The 18,751-nt window shown below is 38.2% G+C and overlaps 1 protein-coding gene across 1 annotated transcript in view; it reads right to left on the bottom strand.

The window, feature by feature from the left end:
* Nucleotides 1-5,048: 5,048 nt before the first annotated feature.
* si:ch211-207e14.4 (interleukin-17 receptor D) overlaps nt 5,049-18,751 on the bottom strand; it is a 46,076-nt gene continuing 32,373 nt past the window's right edge. The window contains 3 exon segments of the mRNA XM_038269607.1: nt 5,049-7,422; nt 7,534-7,706; nt 7,804-7,944. Coding sequence (XP_038125535.1) covers nt 6,868-7,422; nt 7,534-7,706; nt 7,804-7,944 — 869 coding nt within the window. The 3' untranslated portion in view covers nt 5,049-6,867.

The following is an 18,751-nucleotide window of genomic DNA, read 5'->3' as shown; positions in this document are numbered from 1 at the left end:
CAGAGGTAGGAATTCAAGGCTAAGGTCACATTAATGATAATAAACAACAGAAATAAATAAATCAGGCATGTAGTATGTCCATATTATGTAAGTTGTCACAGTGCATCATGGACTTTTATTACGCAGGCAAAAGAAAAAATGTTCCAGGTAAACTCCCTTAGTTTTCTTAGTTTATTTTTTTCCTCAGGCAAGCAAACAAAAAAACATTTTCTCCATGTTTCTCTTGCGCTGGTAAAAACAAAACAAAAAAAACCATATGCCCACCCAGATGCATGCTGGTACTACCATTGACTGCCTATTTATAAAAAATAATTTACCTAAATTAATCATAACTAACCAAAAACAAAGGAACATGACTAAATAACCAAAAAACATAATCTCATAACAGATATCAAACAATAAAGTAAAGTAAAATTTAGCTAGATTATGCACAAAAACAAAAAAACATTTTTAATTATTAACAACAAATAATTGGCTCCTACAGTGTGTATACATAAGCGTAGAGTTAATACGTTTACATAAATGTTGGTGACTGAAAAGTGTTATTTTCTCTCTTGAGGTCATAGATTAGAGAGAAGTAGAACTGCGTTCAAACACCATCAAACACAGTCGACTCTACCATCTATGTCTGACCAACAACTGAAATATGATGCCAAGTCCCCAGAAGCTATGAAAATAAACATAATAAACAGCAATGAAAATAAAAGCAAATTCAGGCCAGTGCTACCACCAGTGGCACCTAAACAGTCATTCATCTAGAGTGCAGAATAGAGGGAAATGCACTTTCTGAACACTGTGTGATTGAATAATTCTCTGCACTTTGCAGTTTCAGATTTCTTTTGGAACAGAAGCAGCTGCTGAGAATACAGCATTTATATTTGTTTGTTAACTGGTTTGGCAAGTGTCATTGTTATGTGTGTAAAGCATAGCCAAGGAGGGAAAATGTAAGTTAATTTGGTTATTTATTTATTTATTTTTTTATCAAGCTTGCTTAATATTGTGCACAGCATACAACCTCAAAATATTCTCATTGTTTATTTATGCATTATTTATTTATTTATTTATTTTGTATTTTATTTATTAATCAAAATGTTTCTGTAAAGTTTTAGGGTCTTTGTTTTTATCCTCGTGGTATCGAAAATGGTAATGAGTATCGAATATTTTCATGAGTATCGAGTTGAAAATGTTCTTGACAACCCTACATTCTATACATTCATCTGTTTCACATTTCCTTAGTTAAAACAATGTTTTATTTCACCCAATATGATCAAATCTTATTATCTTATTTCTTTTTTTTATTATTTCCTTAGCTTCTCCTTTCCCATAAAGTATGTTTATAACATTATTTGTCCTAATTGACTTTTTAGCTATTTGGTCTCCTCTTTCATTTCCATTTATTCCTACATGGGCTGAAATCCAACTAAATTTAATTTAATATAAAGTTCTGAATAAACTTTGATGAATTTTTCATAATAAATCTTCTCTTCCTGATTTCATATTTTGGATACTGTGAAGGGCTGCCAAAGAATCAACACAACAAACTACTTCCTCCTTCTTCCTCTATCCATTATAGTCCGTAAATCATCGCCAACGCCATAATTTCTGCTGTGTACAATGACATCTGATCAGGTAATCTCCTCCCAATGCTTACCTGCAATATTGAAATGTATATTCCTATACCTACTGTATCCTTTCCACCTTTAGATCTATCTTTTTAAATATCTAAATAGCTATAATATTTGGTTCTTATACAATGTTTTGCCAGTTGACCTTTCCCTCAGCCTTCCCACTCTTTTTAAATTTCATTATATTTAAATCTATCTCAGTATTTGGAAATAACCAAATCAAGATATTACTAATAGGTCTAGGTGACAAAAAAACATACATTTCCTATTTTATATTCATCTAATTTATTTTTGTTGTCCATTCAAACCCATTACCGTTAAAAGAATTATATTCCCAACACCCCGGTATAATATTTTTTGGCTTGTTTTCATTTCCACATCCATGTAAATGACAGCAGTACGTAAGCATGAGCTGATATGTTCTTAAATCTAATGGCACTTTTTCTAACTCTAATTGTGTTGATCTTATTGCACCAGTACAAATTCTCATTGCTTTATTAATTACTCTTTCCCATAGTCCATTGTTGATCTCATTACAGCCTGATAGTTATGCACCAATGACTGTATCCTTCCTCCCCATTCTTTTCCTGCTACTGCTCTCATGAGATTTATGATTTTCTTACATTTCGTCTCTTTTTTTTCTATATGTTCCTTTTTGGTCTAATCATATATCCAGATATGAAAAAATAATTACTGTCTAGATTTTGTGACCATATAATTCCATACTCTGTTCATCTACCTTTTTCTTTTTTGTACATATCATATAACAAGATTTACTTGACGAGAGCTTAAAGCCCCATTTATGCATTTATGACCATTATTCAATTTGTCTTTTTGTCTGCTTTGTTTCTTACTGTTATGGAATCTTGTCCTGTTGTCCAAATGGCCCCATAATCAGCATGCAGCTGAACCAATCCTTCTATACAAATTCATGAAAATATAATCAATCATTTTATTAAATAACACTAAACTAGTAACTCTTCTTTGTGGGATACCATTGTTTAATTCAAATTGTTTCCAGATTTCAGATCCTACTTTAACTCTAATTCTTCTTTCTGTTAGAAAATCTACAACCTAGTTAAAATGTTCCTCTCATTCCCATCAGATTTTGCTTAATTAATAATCCTTTCCACCACATTTAATCATAAGGCTTTTCTATACCTAAGAACACAATGCTCATTATTGTTTTCATTTTAAATGCTTTTTCCATTACATAACTTACTTTCACCTCTCAGCATCTATGGTAGAACGTCTTTTTCCAATCCTACTTTGATATGGTGCATATAGTCCCTTTTTTCTCAAAAGTATAATTTAGATTTCTTACTAGAATTTTCTCCATCTACATAAATAAGATGTTAGGGCAAAAGGTCTATAACTTCCAACATTATTAGGATTTTTACCTTATTAAATGGCAATATTCACACACTTTTCCATTTTTTTTTTAGCATTTTACCTTCTTTCCAAATTTAATTAAAACTGTATTATAATCACAAGTAGCATACTTCCTCAGATCATTTTTGAAACATGATATAACTTATCTTCTCCTGTAGCATTATTTCTGATACTCAAGTTGTTCTTCTTCTTGCATTTTTATTTGCTTTTGATGTACATTACCGCTGTCCTCCAACAGGGATTGCAGGATGGGAAGGCACCAGCAGTTCTCTCTAAATTCTATCAAATAATCCCATGGATCTTAAAAATATAAATAAGGCCTTATAACAATAATAAGGCCGGTCCATTGCCTGCTTATATTTCATTGATTAAAAAAGGAATATTCTAAAAATTTTGCTTTAGATTACGTCCTCTGGTCTTTATACTTAATGCAATGTATAATGACGCATTCTACAGTTCTTATTCTCCACGATAGTTTACTGTTTTCTTATAATGCATAGTTTACTGTTTAGTCCTGTGTGCCCAAGTCCCAAAAGGGACATAATTCCTTCTTCCTTTTGATTTTTGTTTTCCAAGATCATGATTCCCCTACTTTCCTCTGTAATCTAAAGCAAAATTACCTTTTCATTTCTTGTTCCCAACTTCCCTGCTTCTATAGATTTTATCAGCACTTTGTTGTACTTAATACTAATGCAAAACTGAGTATTTTGTGGTGGTATTTTAGCATATATATCTGCCGGCTCATACTTCCCTTCTGCTTTAGATAAAGAGCCGCAAATCTATATCAGGTTCGTTAAATAACCATGGAGTAGGGTGTATTACTAACACTCCCACACGTTTAAAGTTGTTTATTCTCTCTTAACATAGCTGGCTCCCTTCAAGCCCCTCTCAAACCACTTATTTTCTTTATCAAGAATGTGAACATTCTGGTCCTCAAAAGAATGTCTCTTAACATAGATGGCTTTCTTCATGCCCCTCCCATACCACCTATTTTCTTTATGCAGATTGTGAACATTCTGGTCCTCAAAAGAATGTCTCTTAACATAGATGGCTTTCTTCATGCCCCTCCCATACCACCTATTTTCTTTATGCAGATTGTGAACATTCTGGTCCTCAAAAGAATGTCTCTCTTAACATAGATGGCTTCCTTCACACCCCTCTCATACCACCTATTTTCTTTATGCAGAATGTGAACATTTTGGTCCTCAAAAGAATGTCCTTTGTCCACAAGGTTTAGATGTACTGCGGAGTCTTGTCCAGAGGAGGCCGCTCTTCAGTGTTGGGCCATGCGTCTGTGGAGAGGTTGTTTGGTTTCTCCAATATAAAGATCAGAGCATTCCTCGCTACACTGAACAGCATGGAAGGCTCCATGCTATCCAGAATGCTCTGGATGTCAGATTTACCAAATAACTTATTGTTATATAGAATTTGTAATAATGAACAAGAATCTGAAAAAATCGTATTACCTGATTTCCTCTAGCCAGGGAACTGCTAAAAAGTAGTTGTCTGTATACACTGATAGGCAATCACTAACCCTATTACTCTAAGAAACACAAGATTCTGAAATAATAAACACTATACCAGTTTTGTTATCCAAGTCTTTCGATGCATCTGTGTTAATCTGAATATAACTATGTTGATTATCAATATTATTATGTATAGCTTCTAAAATGAACCCTTTAACTTTCTGAATGGTCAGACTTTTTCATGCAATAAAGCCAGTATAAAAACAACAGATTCACTTGGAAATAGTTAAGGTATTACGTATCATGACTAACACTAGGTGACATCTAATAAGTAGTTTTGAGTGCAGGAATTTCCATAGCCAAAATGTGTTGTGTTACAAAAAAACAGTTTGACTCAATTTAAAAAATCCAAAACAATGATTAAAATCAAACCACTCACTGCATAAATTATAAAAGTAAATCAGACAGAAACATCATTGGGCACCATCATTTGATTTGTTACATTTTGAGAAAGTCTGGTTTATTTATACAGAATAAAGGTATACGTAAAATAAAATGTTTCAAAATACAGTTTACATATACTGTATATACCGTTCATTCAACTAAAAATCGAAGAAAAAAAAAGAAAAACTATATATGATACGCATAAGCATGAAAAAAATATGTTTGTAAACATACTCAAAGATATATTCCACAGGTAGTGATTATTTTCAAAGGGATTAAACACCTAGCAGCATTTTAGAAGACATATAATAAAGGTATTAGTATTTCTATACCTTATGTACAGTACTGCATGCATAAAGTCATAAAATATAGTGCAAAGTTGTGTGCATTTGAGCCTCCTCTCATGTATCCACAATTATTGGAATGGGGAAAGAACAATAAATATAGTTCCAAATAAACTGACTCGTAATTAATTCCATTTATGAATGAAACCCCATTGATCCACATATCCAAAAAAAAAAAAAAAAAAGTCAATGCAAGTAGTTATTTGTAATAAAATGAAATGACACTGGGAATGACTCATGGAAGAAAATAAGATGTAAAAAGGGATAGAAAACCAAGAATCCATCCCAAATCTGACAGTGCCAAATCTGACCTTGTGGCCTTATCTCTCATTTCTGACAGAGGAGGAGAAACAATAAATAGACCCCCCCCCATACACCACACAATTAAATCACCTTCCTGTGACCACAGATCTACACAGGAGGTTCTAATTGCATGAAGCAATATCACACTTCCTCCTGAAAGACAGGTCAATTAAGTTCACCAAAATGAAACACAACACTTCAATAATCAGAAACCTAGAAGAGTTGTAACTTGATTTAAACCAAGATGTTATACTAAATCTGTAAAAATGCAAACATAAACAAACACGGAATAGTGTATGAATGCAGACTACAGAATAAAGAGATGGTTAAATCAAGCAAACAAGAACAATAAAATGTATAAACTGAGACCAATGGTGTTTTCACCCACTTTGTCACAGTGACGTTCAGCCATAGAAATGTCAAGCATTAAGATGAGTGAAAAACGAATGGAGAATTAGAGATGAATTAAGAAACTTATCAAGACTTACCAGATACAAATGTGAAGATAAAAAAGGTTTGGTTCCCAACATGCAGCAAAGGAAACTTTAAAATAACGGTTCTAAAACCACCTAGTCATTCACTTGACTTTTAACCAAGAACTCCAAACAGAAGATCAGAGTAAATAGGGGACGCATCTTAGAGTTTTTAAGACTTGAAGACTGTTTTTGTGGAAAAGATGGTTAAAATAAAATTTTAGCAGAGCAGGGTGGAGTACCCAAAATGGTAAATTGTAAGACTATTTAGACTATTAAGTAAAAAGTATCCTTTAAAGAAGTCCCTTAAGTAAAACGTAAAAAGGCTACTCAAGTACTGAGCAACTGATCTACTTACTAACAATGACAATAACAACTGATTTCATTTGTTTGAGTTATAGAAGTTACAAAATCAATGGTTGCAGTATGTAAGAATACATCCAAATGGCACGGCAGATTCAGCAGAGGGAAGAAAAACACCAATAAGCTTGAGTACAAAAAAGAAGACTTTTTTTCATTAAGTAACATTACTCTTCATTGATGGAGTAGCTAGAATTTTCACTCAACTTAAAGTGAAAAGAAAAATGCTGGAAAACTACTCCTAAAAGTAGATAAAAAAGTTACTCAAGTAAATGTAACAGAGTAAATTTAACTATGCCTCCCATTTGGGCAGTTTAGGCTTTTTTGCATCTAGTTGTCCCTAGTTTACGTGGATAACTCGGGTTGTCCTTCATAAATGGTGTGGATTTTCAGCCAAAATAGAAACAAATTACATGAAAAGAAAAGGGTGTAATTATGATTTCCCTCTCTATATTGAGTTTTAAACTTCTACTCTGTTGCATTTTTGGCCTTCCAATGTCTGCTGAGTTTCTCCACTCAGTGACATCCCTGCCTCCTGGATGGCCACTTGAAGAGCAGCTCCTGTTGGGACAGTAGTGAATCCCTCTTCTGTGATGTTGTTTATCATCAGGTAACTGCCTGGTCTGTGCAGGGCCACACCATGAAGATGAGAGAAGAGAAGTGGAAAGTCGCATGGTAATGTGTAGTGAGATGCCAGTCTCAGCTCAATGGGGATGTCCGTTTCCTTGCAGTACTGGAAAATGGCCGCCATGTATTTAGACAGGTCTTCTCCACGGGCTTTGGCTTGTCCCACCTCTTCTCCAATAAGTTGGATGATGGCTTTAGAACTGCAAGTGGTTGACATCACATCTAAAATGTTGTCATGATTGAACTCTTGATCAGCTTGGTCATGACTTTGTCTAAATCCTGGAGAACAGATAACTAGTATGAAATCACTCTCCCTGATCTGCCGACAGTGCCAGGCCATACTGCCCTCCTCTGCAATGCTTAGAGAATCCCAGAGGTCCAGGCACACCTGAAAAGACAGGTGTGTTTCAAACTTCTTCTTCCTCATCTTTGTAAATACGTGGACAACATTTACTGAAATCACAGAACATTTAGAAAAGAAGCAAAGAGCTCAGATTACCTGGGTCGCCATGTGCTTCTGTATGAAGGCTGCCAACTGCATGACTGCATTTACATGAGCAGGGCCATCACAGCTGCTGTAGCAAATTAGAAGACGTGGAGGGGTTGGTCTGTCTCCAGGCAACATCAACACCTCCTTTTGAGTCTTATTCTCTTCTTTCAGGGAAATAATTTCTACATGAATAGAAAAAGGCGGATATCGTTTTAAACACTTGCACATGACAAAGTTAACTCTTACATGTTTTTTTTTTAATTTTGGGTCATCTTGCACCTGAATTTATATTAAGTTTTTTTGCATGCATCTTTGACCTCCAACACATTAGAGCGACCAGTAGGACTCCAAATGTGGCTGCTACAGTCAGACACAGACTTAGCACCACAGCCAAGGATGGGGAATCGGCGGCAGGAATATCTGATGACCAAAGAGATTCAATTAGACGCTGAATCTAAGTAAGACCTGTGCTAAATGGTTTGACATTTTGGGTAAAGGTCTTTTGATGCAATACTTTTTACCCCTCTGAAAAAAAACTACAAAAAGGTGAATTTTTCACATTTTACAAACACATAATAAGATTGTTCAGAAACACAAGAAGAAAAGTCCAAAAAACAGTGAAAACAGTATGTGTGGGTCACGCTGTTTTCACATAGATGTACATATTTCTTTTCAGGCTACTTTCCAGTATTATGTGCCATTATTTCAACATCCATTTGTTTTTGATCTATTCAGCTTAGTGAGCAAAATTAGCACTTAAATTAGACCTATGACTACAAAACATTCAAGAGATGTTAACTTTTGACGTATCAACGGTGGCTTTTGGTTGTCCAACACAGCGACCAATCAAACCAAGGACCCCCATTAATACAATGTAGTGTGTCTCCTGGGTTGTGGGGAAAGTATGGAATATGCCAAAATGTGGGGAGTTACAGGTCCTTGAGGAGAGCAACGAGCAGTCCCCATGAGGAAAGGTTATCTTCTGGAATAAGGCTTAGGATTAAGGTTTTGTTGGGTTAATTAATTGTACATAAGTTATTCTACTTTAATCATATTATACTTACACATTTTGTTATCTCTATCTTACTCATATTACAAAGAGTGTTAAAACATTTAGTTTTGTTTGCTGTGTCATTAATGTTTTTTAAGTCTGTGCAGGAGGGATGCTGACTGCGACTGCTGTTAACAGATGTCGTTAAGGGTGTGGAAGAGAATGGAGAACTGTGCAACTAGATAAGGAGAGGGGTTCTCCTTATCCTATGATGTTGTATGATGTTGTATGATGTTGTACGAAAATTCTGGTTTCAACTGGGTTCTGTTCCCTCCCCCTTTAGCGGTTGAAACCACATTGTAATCAGGGCGTTTCTTCAATAAAGGGCTTGGAGAGCAGATACTGCTTCAGAGTGGGTTTGAAGTTGTAACTGAATGCAGTTTCTGATCCCCTCTCCTTGCAAGTAAAATATACTAAATTCTCTGTGTCATTCTTTGTGCAGGTTGCTGAATAAGGTGTTTGGTGTTCAAACCTAACATTAATTGGTCCTTCGAGCCGGATTGCAAGATACCCGACGACCCCCAGCAGGTGAGTGAGATCCAGATAAGCCTGCGGCCGCAGCAAAGAGACCCTTTACGGGACTGGTCTCTCCCTGACAAGCTGGGGTCCGACGGTTGAAGCATTTCGAGGACGCAGAGAATTGTGAGTAGTTTTTCTTTTAATAAGGAGTGAGTGAATTATTGGAAGAAAAATATATAAAATATAAAAAATTTATAAAAATATAATAATATAAAAAAAAAAGAAAAAAAGATCGAAGTGAAGGGCGTGGGGTCACGAGATTCCCCTTTTGAAGTCCTCTCAGCGTGGGGTCACGAGATTCCCCTTTGCAAACAGTTTAAACCTCGTGAAGGACGGCGGTGTCCTCTATCTTAAATAGTTAAATTCCGCATGGGGTAACGAGGTCCCCCTTTTGTACTAAAACCCTGACAATTCTAGACTCTATCAGGTAAAATAGAAATTTTAAAACAGTTAAAGTCCGCGGGAGGGCAGGCTCCCCTAGTTTGTAAGGGCAGGCTCCCCGAGTTGTAAACTAGTTAAATTCTGCGTAGGATGGCGGCGTCCTCTGTGTTTAAAATAAAGTAAAAGTTAACTGCGCAGTGTGAGTGTGTGTGTGTGTGTGTGTGTGTGTGAAAGGAAATATAGATATCACTAGATATCTGTATTTCATACCAAAAAGACAAGGGTTAAATGGTGAGCTTTTGTGGATGTTTGTAGACAAAAAAACTCCACCTGTAAGGGTTGAAGTGAGTTTTACCACAAAAAGTCGTTGATCACCATCTTGTCTGAAGCCCCAGTGTTTAGAACACGACAGGTGTTGAAAACCCACTGGGCCCAAATTTAGTTCAAAATGGGAAAGGGGCAAAGTAAAGAAAAACAGAAGTTATTGGAGGAACTCCAGTGTAAAGACTAGAAAGCAGTTGAAAATGATGACCCATTGGCGGTAGAGCCGTTGTGTTACTGGATAAAAAACTACGGTTTTAATGGTAAATTGAGCACCACAAACATAAAGGAATTGCAGCAAAAAATAAAAACAAAAAGCAAAAATAAAGACACTTTGATGGCAAAAGAAGGTTACATGCAAACCATGGTCTGGATGAAATTAGCAGGACAGAGAGAAGAGGGAGAGCGTGGAGTTAAGAGAGGGAGAGAGGAGAGACAAAGAAAAACAGTAGAAGGAATTCCCTCTCCAAAGCAAGATGTGGAAGAATGTATAATTCAAAAATGGGTAAATCGTCACCACATAGAGATGAGTGGTGGAACACTTCAAAATTATATAAATCACGCCCTGCATGCAGAGAAAGTCATAAAAAGTAAAAAGAATAAAAGTAAAGAATCCACTGTGTTTTATCAGGAGGAGGAGGACACTGTGTTTTATCAGCAGTCCAGAGGTAGAGGCCGAGGCAGAGGCCGTGGAAGGGGAAGAGGCTTTGGATCACGCTCAACTGATGATTCCAGAGCGTGTTGGTCATGTGGAAAAGAAGACCACATAGCTAGACACTGTCGACGTAAACCACAAAATGCAGGGAGCTCAGCATGACTAGATGAGCAGCCATTTTCTATTAGAGAGAAAGAGGATGAAAATATGGATGTCTTAAACCTAGAAGATTTGTTTTTTGAAGAAAAATATAGACCTGAAATAGTCCTCATGGTCCAGGGCACTCCTGTGAAGTTTTTGTGCGATACAGGAGCATGCAGGACCACTGTAAAAGAAACCATACTACATGCACCCTTAAGTTCAAATTACTCAATAGTGCGTGCGGCCCAAGGTGTCACAAAAAAGGTTCCAGAGACTGAGCCGTTGTGGCTCAGAGACCCTGAAGGAAAATCATGTCAGCTGCCTGTTTTACTGTTGCCTGAATGTCCAGTTAAACTATTGGGCAGAGATGGCCTGGTGGCGCTTTCCCTAGCCATCATGCCAACTCCAAATGGTTTGAAAATCATTAGACAAAAACCTGAAGAAGTGTTTGTTCTCAGGGGAACTGGAAGCCCAAAATACTACTACGCCTTAGATGTTCCGAATAAACCCCCCACGTCCACTGGAGCTTATCTTATGGAGGAAGGTAAACAGGCAGTCAGGAATGTACAAGATCAAATGCCTCCTGATGATCTGCATGTAACCATGTGGTATAGAGGCCAACCAGATGCCCAGTATAAGCAACAGCTAGATAAAGCTACCCCTGAAAAAATCACAGTCTCTTATGTTTACTCTGATGTGGAGTCTAGCTCCGCAGCAGCAGTACTCCTTCCATCATCTTTGCTTCCCTTGTTCCACCAACATTGGAAGCCACACATTTCCTTATGTAAGGCAAAACAGGACAAATGGCAAGACCTGGGGAGATTGGTTGAGAGAGGGGAACGAGCCTGCGATTGGGTAGCAACCTCTGTGAACACATGGTACAGTGCATCAACAGAACTGACAAAGAAAGCTTTGTTCTGGACAGTAACTGTTCAGGCGGGAGTCCATTTAGATGAGGAACAACAGTGACAGATATATTTCACAGAAGCAGAGGAAACACTGCTGAAGCAGGTTCCAGCTAAATTGTGGTCTCAAGGACCTACAGATGTAGGCCTAGTTAAGAAAGCATTACCTGTGATAATAAGACCTAAAACAGAACACCGTCCTAGGGTAAGACAGTATCCATTGAAACCAGATGCTGTAGCTGGCATAGAGCCAGTCATTGAAGATTTAAAGAAAGCAGGAGTGTTGGTGGAATGTGCAGATTCTCCCTGTAACACACCAATATTTCCTGTTAAAAAGGCACCCCCATCAACAGGATGGCGAATGGTTCAGGACTTACAAGCAGTGAACAATGCAGTAATACAGAGATCACCATGTGTTGCAGACCCTCACACATTATTGAATTCCCTAAATCCTCAAGCTAAATATTTCACAGTAGTGGACATTAGCAATGCTTTTTTCTCTGTTCCAGTACATAAAGACAGTCGGTACTGGTTTGCTTTCACCTTTAAAGGGAAACGATATACATATACGCGTTTACCCCAGGGATACTGTGAAAGTCCTACGATATATTCCCAAGTGATCTCTTCCAGCTTGTCCTCCTTTGAACCACCTAGACAAAGCCAACTATTAACATATGTTGATGACATTTTGATAGCATCTGAGACTAAAGAAGGTTGTGAAATTGATACAATCGCATTACTGAAACATTTGGCAGATGAAGGCCATAAAGTTAGCAAAAACAAGCTACAATTTTGCCAAAAACGTGTAAAATACTTAGGACATCAATTAAGTGCTGGCGGCAGAACCATAATGGAAGAAAGAAAAGCAGCAATACTGCATGCGCCTAAGCCACTTACAAAGAAACAAATGATGTCCTTCTTAGGACTCACTAATTATTGCAGAAGCTGGGTACCAAATTATGCAGAAATAACTGCACCGTTAAACTTACTTATGTATAAAGAGGAACTGAAAATGTCAGACAACCTAAAATGGACATCTGAAGCAGAAGCGGCCTTCTGTAACATTAAGCAGGCTATGGTGAGCAGTTGCACGTTAGCACTCCCAGACTATGAAAAAGAATTTGTACAAATGGTGGACTGTAAAGGTCATTTTATGACCTCGGTCTTAACTCAAATGCATGGGAATAAATTACGGCCAATAGCATACTATTCTACTAAATTAGATGCTGTAGCATGTGCACTTCCACACTGTGTGCGAGCAGTGATAGCTGCTTCATTGGCAGTAACGTCCAGTGCTGACATAGTATTATTCCATCCACTGACATTAAAAGTTCCCCACTCGGTGTCTGCTTTGCTTTTACAAACTAAAATGACTTTTCTATCCCCAGCCACACACCTCTCATGCATGTCTTTACTTCTGTCACAGCCGCATTTGAAAATAGAACGCTGCACGGTGCTGAACCCAGCAACACTTATCCCCACACCAGATGATGGGGAATCTCATGATTGTGAGGCTCTGGCTGAACAAACTGCTAAAAGTAGGCCAGATTTGAAAGACACTCCTTTGTCAGAAGGAGAAACATTATTTGTTGATGGATCCTCTAAAAAAGATGAAAAAGGGAAAACAAGAACTGGTTATGCTGTAGTGACACATACCGCTGTGCTAAAAGCGGAAGCTTTACCACAACATTACTCTGCACAAGCAGCAGAACTGATTGCTCTTACTGAAGCATGCAAATTGATGAAAGACAAAATAGTAACTATCTGGACAGATAGTCAATATGCTTATGCTACAACACATACCTTTGCACAACATTGGAAAAACAGAGGCATGATAACATCAGCCGGGAAACTAGTGACCCATGCCAATTTACTGAAAGAACTTTTACAAGCAGTACAGCTGCCAAAGCAGCTGGCAATATGCAAATGTGCGGCCCACACATCGGGAAAAGATGCTGTTTCAAAAGGAAATTCCTTTGCAGATAAAATAGCAAAAGAAGCTGCTTTAAAAGAAATAACAGTATTAACATTAACAGACAATTCACTAAAAGACGACATCTTACAAGACATGCAGCAGCAAGCTCCTAAACAGGAACAAGAACAATGGAAAAGCAAAGGAGCACGATTAAAGGAGGGGATTTACACCTGACCAGAAAATAAACCAATCCTTCCAAAAAACTTATACAAATGGGCAGCTATATTGACCCATGGTAAAACCCATGTGTCAACCGGAGGGATGGTAGGATTGGTAAACCAAACATATACGACCTATGGTTTTAATGCTTATTCAAAAAATTTTTGTAGAGCATGCTTAATATGTGCAAAGCACAATGCTCAGGGGAACCTAAGGCCTAAAAGAGGACAATTCCCAAAGCCAAACTACCCCTTTCAACATATACATATGGATTTTATAGAACTAAGCCCTAGTGAAGGTAAAAAGTTCTGTTTAGTAATAGTTGACTCGTTTTCTAAATGGGTAGAACTGTTTCCTACAAAACATCCAGATGCACTAACAGTCGCAAAAGCATTATGCAAAGACATAATTCCCCGTTATGGGATTCCAGAGAAAATTTATAGTGATAATGGCACACATTTTGTAAATCAGATAATAACCAAAATAGGACAAGCCTTTCACATAGATTTGAAAAACCACTGTGCTTATCATCCACAAAGCGCAGGCCTTGTGGAAAGAACGAACGGATTCGTTAAAAACCGACTTAGGAAATGTATGGAAGAAACGGGAAGATCATGGACTCAATGTTTGGATTTAGTTAAACTACACATAAATATTACAAGTACGACCGGGTTGACCCCTTATGAAACAATATTTGGCAGACCATATAGACTTCCCTATTTTAATAATAGCTGGGAAACAGATGATGAAAGTACTCTAGCAGACTACATGAGAAAGATGCTGGAGCAACAAAAGCAACAGCTGAACCAAACTGACAGTGTCCCACCCTCTGTGTCTCCACAGGAAAACCAATTAGTTGAACCAGGTGATTGGGTCCTCATAAAGAGCATAAAGAGGAAACATTGGTATTCACCTAAGTGGGAAGGACCCTATCAGGTTTTGTTGACCACTCCAACTGCATTAAAAATAGCTGAAAGAAGCACATGGATCCACTTGTCACACTGCAAGAAAGTGATAGATAGATCAGATGAGTAATGTGTAAAATCACCTGCTTAATTATTCTGTGGAACCTTACCGTACTGCTTAGCACTCTAGTAATTCTACTGTGGTACCTGTTATAGAATACGCATTTGGTCTCCTTCACCGACCTTCAGAGGAAGTCCATCGTACAAAGGGGGTTGTATTTTTTAGCATACAACCATCTCAAACTGGTGAAGGTTCAACAACTCTGCCGAGAGGTCATAGGAAGTAGACCACTGTGTAAAAGATTACCCATAGGAAACTTTTTGAAGTTTGAACCTAGATAATGTTGCAACTTTTCATATTAGTTTTGTCTTTAGCTCTCACTCAGGGCAAGGATTCTTGTTGCCCCCATGAGCCAGCTATTTGTAAAAGGGACGTCTATCTCTGCTATAACTCTACTAGAATAATCAGTTTGGTGACTATTCCTTTTCAAACATTCTCGCAAAGATTTAAAATTGACCCGGGAGATTGGCGAGGTTATGATTTCTACCTATATCCCCGTGTAGTTCAAAGAACTCAAAAGAGTTGGGGAGACGTTTTCAGAACCACTGGACAGTGGAAAAAAGGATCGTATGGATGGACATCTTTAGCTAAGAAATGGATGAGTAGAATATCAGGGTTCACTGTTAACCATGCCTCCAAAGTTTTCACTATGACAATAAACTCCACAGCAGAACCCCTTGAGAAGGAAGGCTGTTCTTCCTCATTTATATGTGCACGGTCTAGTGAAACCGATCCATGTTGGACATTGTATCTGTGCTCTGCAAATGTTACACAAGAAGAAAATGAGATACAAGGGATTCTTACTTCTGCCCAAGGTGAACAGATAAAAATTCAAAATATTAATGACCCGCTTAAAACGGATGAACTGTTTCAAGTCACCACTGGAATCTCTGGGCAAACAAATAACTGGCTTTTAATGGCAGAACAAGCAGCTAAAACAGTGTCCACTGATTGTCTTGTGTGTATGGGAGCCAGACCGCTGTTACGTGTGGTTCCTGCCACCATAACTCCTCAATGTCTTCTAAATATAATGAATTATACAGTTCCAACTGATAATTGCACCTATTGGGATAAGATCTATCCCCTGACCACAGATGAGAAGAAAAAACCAATCTTTTTGAAGAAAGTGGCTGTGGCAAATTTCACCTGTTTAAACAGGACCGGAGTGGGCCCAAAATTGGGTACACTAAATGAAAAACAATGTGCAAGCATTTTACTGGTATCCACCTTTTTTAAACCTCAATCCCGCAGTGACATCTGGTGGTGGTGTGGAGATGACAGATTGTTTGACAGACTTCCATGCAACACCACTGGATTGTGTGCTGCAGTCACCTTGATTTTACCTGTTTCTATTACTTCACTCACAATGGATGAATTGTTAACGACTGTAAACAGTATTTTACCACATACATGGCATACTAGAAGAAGGAGGGCATCTGAAAATGCGTGGAGTCCAGATGACCCTACTTATATTGACAGTATTGGAGTACCCAGAGGTGTTCCAGATGAGTATAAACTAGTGAATCAAGTTTCTGCAGGATTTGAATCTTTCTTATGCTGGTGGTGTACTATAAATAAAAATGTAGACAGGATCAACTACATCCATTATAACGTCCAGAGGCTGGGAAATAAAACAGAACAAGGCTTCTCCGCCGTCCATGAACAATTGTCAGCTACCTCTCTGATGGCTTTCCAGAACCGTATTGCTGTTGACATGTTGTTAGCTGAAAAAGGTGGTGTGTGCTCTATTTTTGGAGATCAGTGTTGCACCTTTATTCCCAACAACACTGCTGCAGATGGCAGCCTCACAAAGGCCCTTGAAGGCCTTCGCTCTCTTAACAGCAAAATGAAAGACCATTCTGGAGTTGACACAAAAATGTGGGATGGATCTGGAGACATTTTTGGTAAATACAAACAACTGGTACTTTCTATTTTGATGTCTGTAGCTATATTTGCCGCCATCCTGACCTTATGTGGATGTTGTTGTATTCCATGTATTAGAGCGCTGCTAAATAGACTAATTACCACTGCAATACAACCCATGAAAACAGAAATGTATGCCCTTATGTCCACTGAGGAACACCTATCGGATGATGAAGACAGCGAAGAGGATGAATTCTCTTTACACTTTCCTGACTTTTATCCTAATCCCAACGACAATAACCCACCAGTTTAAAGTACCTCTGAGTGTACCCTTTACAGCTAAAAAAAGAAAAAAGAATGATTTCTTAGTTGAAAATCTGAAAAGAAGTAACTATTGAATGATAAAAATAAATAGCTTAAAGTGAATAAACAGGAGGGAAATGTTGGGTTAATTAATTGTACATAAGTTATTCTACTTTAATCATATTATACTTACACATTTTGTTATCTCTATCTTACTCATATTACAAAGAGTGTTAAAACATTTAGTTTTGTTTGCTGTGTCATTAATGTTTTTTAAGTCTGTGCAGGAGGGATGCTGACTGCGACTGCTGTTAACAGATGTCGTTAAGGGTGTGGAAGAGAATGGAGAACTGTGCAACTAGATAAGGAGAGGGGTTCTCCTTATCCTATGATGTTGTATGATGTTGTATGATGTTGTACGAAAATTCTGGTTTCAACTGGGTTCTGTTCCCTCCCCCTTTAGCGGTTGAAACCACATTGTAATCAGGGCGTTTCTTCAATAAAGGGCTTGGAGAGCAGATACTGCTTCAGAGTGGGTTTGAAGTTGTAACTGAATGCAGTTTCTGATCCCCTCTCCTTGCAAGTAAAATATACTAAATTCTCTGTGTCATTCTTTGTGCAGGTTGCTGAATAAGGTGTTTGGTGTTCAAACCTAACAGGTTTGAATTGAGTTCATGCTTTACAATAAAGTTCTCAAAATCTGATTACTAGAGAACACCAAAAGAACTGAGCAGGAGCTAATAGGGGGTTACACAGTACTGTACTTACTGGGGAACACCCAGGAAACCAAACCCACTGCTTAGTTTCTTGGGAAACACAGAATAACCAAGCAGGAAAAAATGTGTGCTTTTACTCTACTTAAGTTTTCTCAAAACATTAGATAATGGTCAGGTAGTGATTAAGTAATTAATCATTCCTTGATATGATGATTGACTCAACACAGTCCATAAAATATTAGCCAGGCAAATATTTGTTACTCAGTAAAGTAGTTTTCTGTAAACTGTGAATTCACAAGTTAAGGCTGTGTCCAAACGTGGGCCCAAATCACGATATAGCCTTCAGTCAAGAGAACCTTCCAATGGTCCCCCGAGGCACAAACTGCTTTTGACAAACTAAAGATGTTGTTTTCCAGAGCTCCAGTGTTAATCCAGCCTGATTCATCAAAACAATTCATCCTCGAAGTCGACGCTTCCGACTCAGGAGTTGGTGCTGTCTTATCTCAGAGACTCGATTCAGACCAAAGAGTTCACCCATGTGCTTTCTTCTCCCGTAGACTTTCCTCTGCTGAGCACGTTACGACGTTGGGGACCGCGAATTACTGGCCATCAAATTGGCATTAGAGGAGTGGAGACACTGGCTTGAGGGGGCAGAACACCCGGTTCTTGTTTGGACAGATCATAAGAACCTTGCCTATATCCAATCCGCCAAACAGGCCAATCCTCGGCAGTCAAGGTGGTCACTATTTTTCTCTCGATTCAATCTCATCATCTCTTACAGACCCGGATCCAAGAACATCAAACCCGATTCTCTCTCTCGTCTTTATTCCACTGATCAATCCGAGACGCCTGAACCTGTTCTACCCGCTTCCTGCACTGTTGGGATGGTTACCTGGGAGATCACCGACCTAATAAACTCTGCCCTGGCTTCAGAACCTGACCCAGGTAACGGTCCCCCAAACAAGTCATATGTTCCTTCTTCAGTCAGGTCTCGCCTAATTCAGTGGATGCACAATGCCAAATTTGCCGCTCATCCGGGGGTGAGTAGAACCATCAACCTCATTTCAAGACGTTTCTGGTGGCCCACCCTGCACAGAGATGTTAAGGAGTATGTGCTGGCCTGTTCTACCTGCGCCAGAAACAAGTCCACACATCAACCTCCTTCTGGCCTGTTGCATCCACTTCCCTTCTCGTCCCTGGTCTCACATCGCA

Source organism: Cyprinodon tularosa, unplaced genomic scaffold (genome assembly GCF_016077235.1).
Source record: "Cyprinodon tularosa strain WSP-4 unplaced genomic scaffold, ASM1607723v1 ctg731, whole genome shotgun sequence".
NCBI lineage: Eukaryota > Metazoa > Chordata > Actinopteri > Cyprinodontiformes > Cyprinodontidae > Cyprinodon > Cyprinodon tularosa.
The sequence above is the reverse complement of the archived record's forward strand: the minus strand, read 5'-3'. Positions and strand labels throughout refer to the sequence as shown.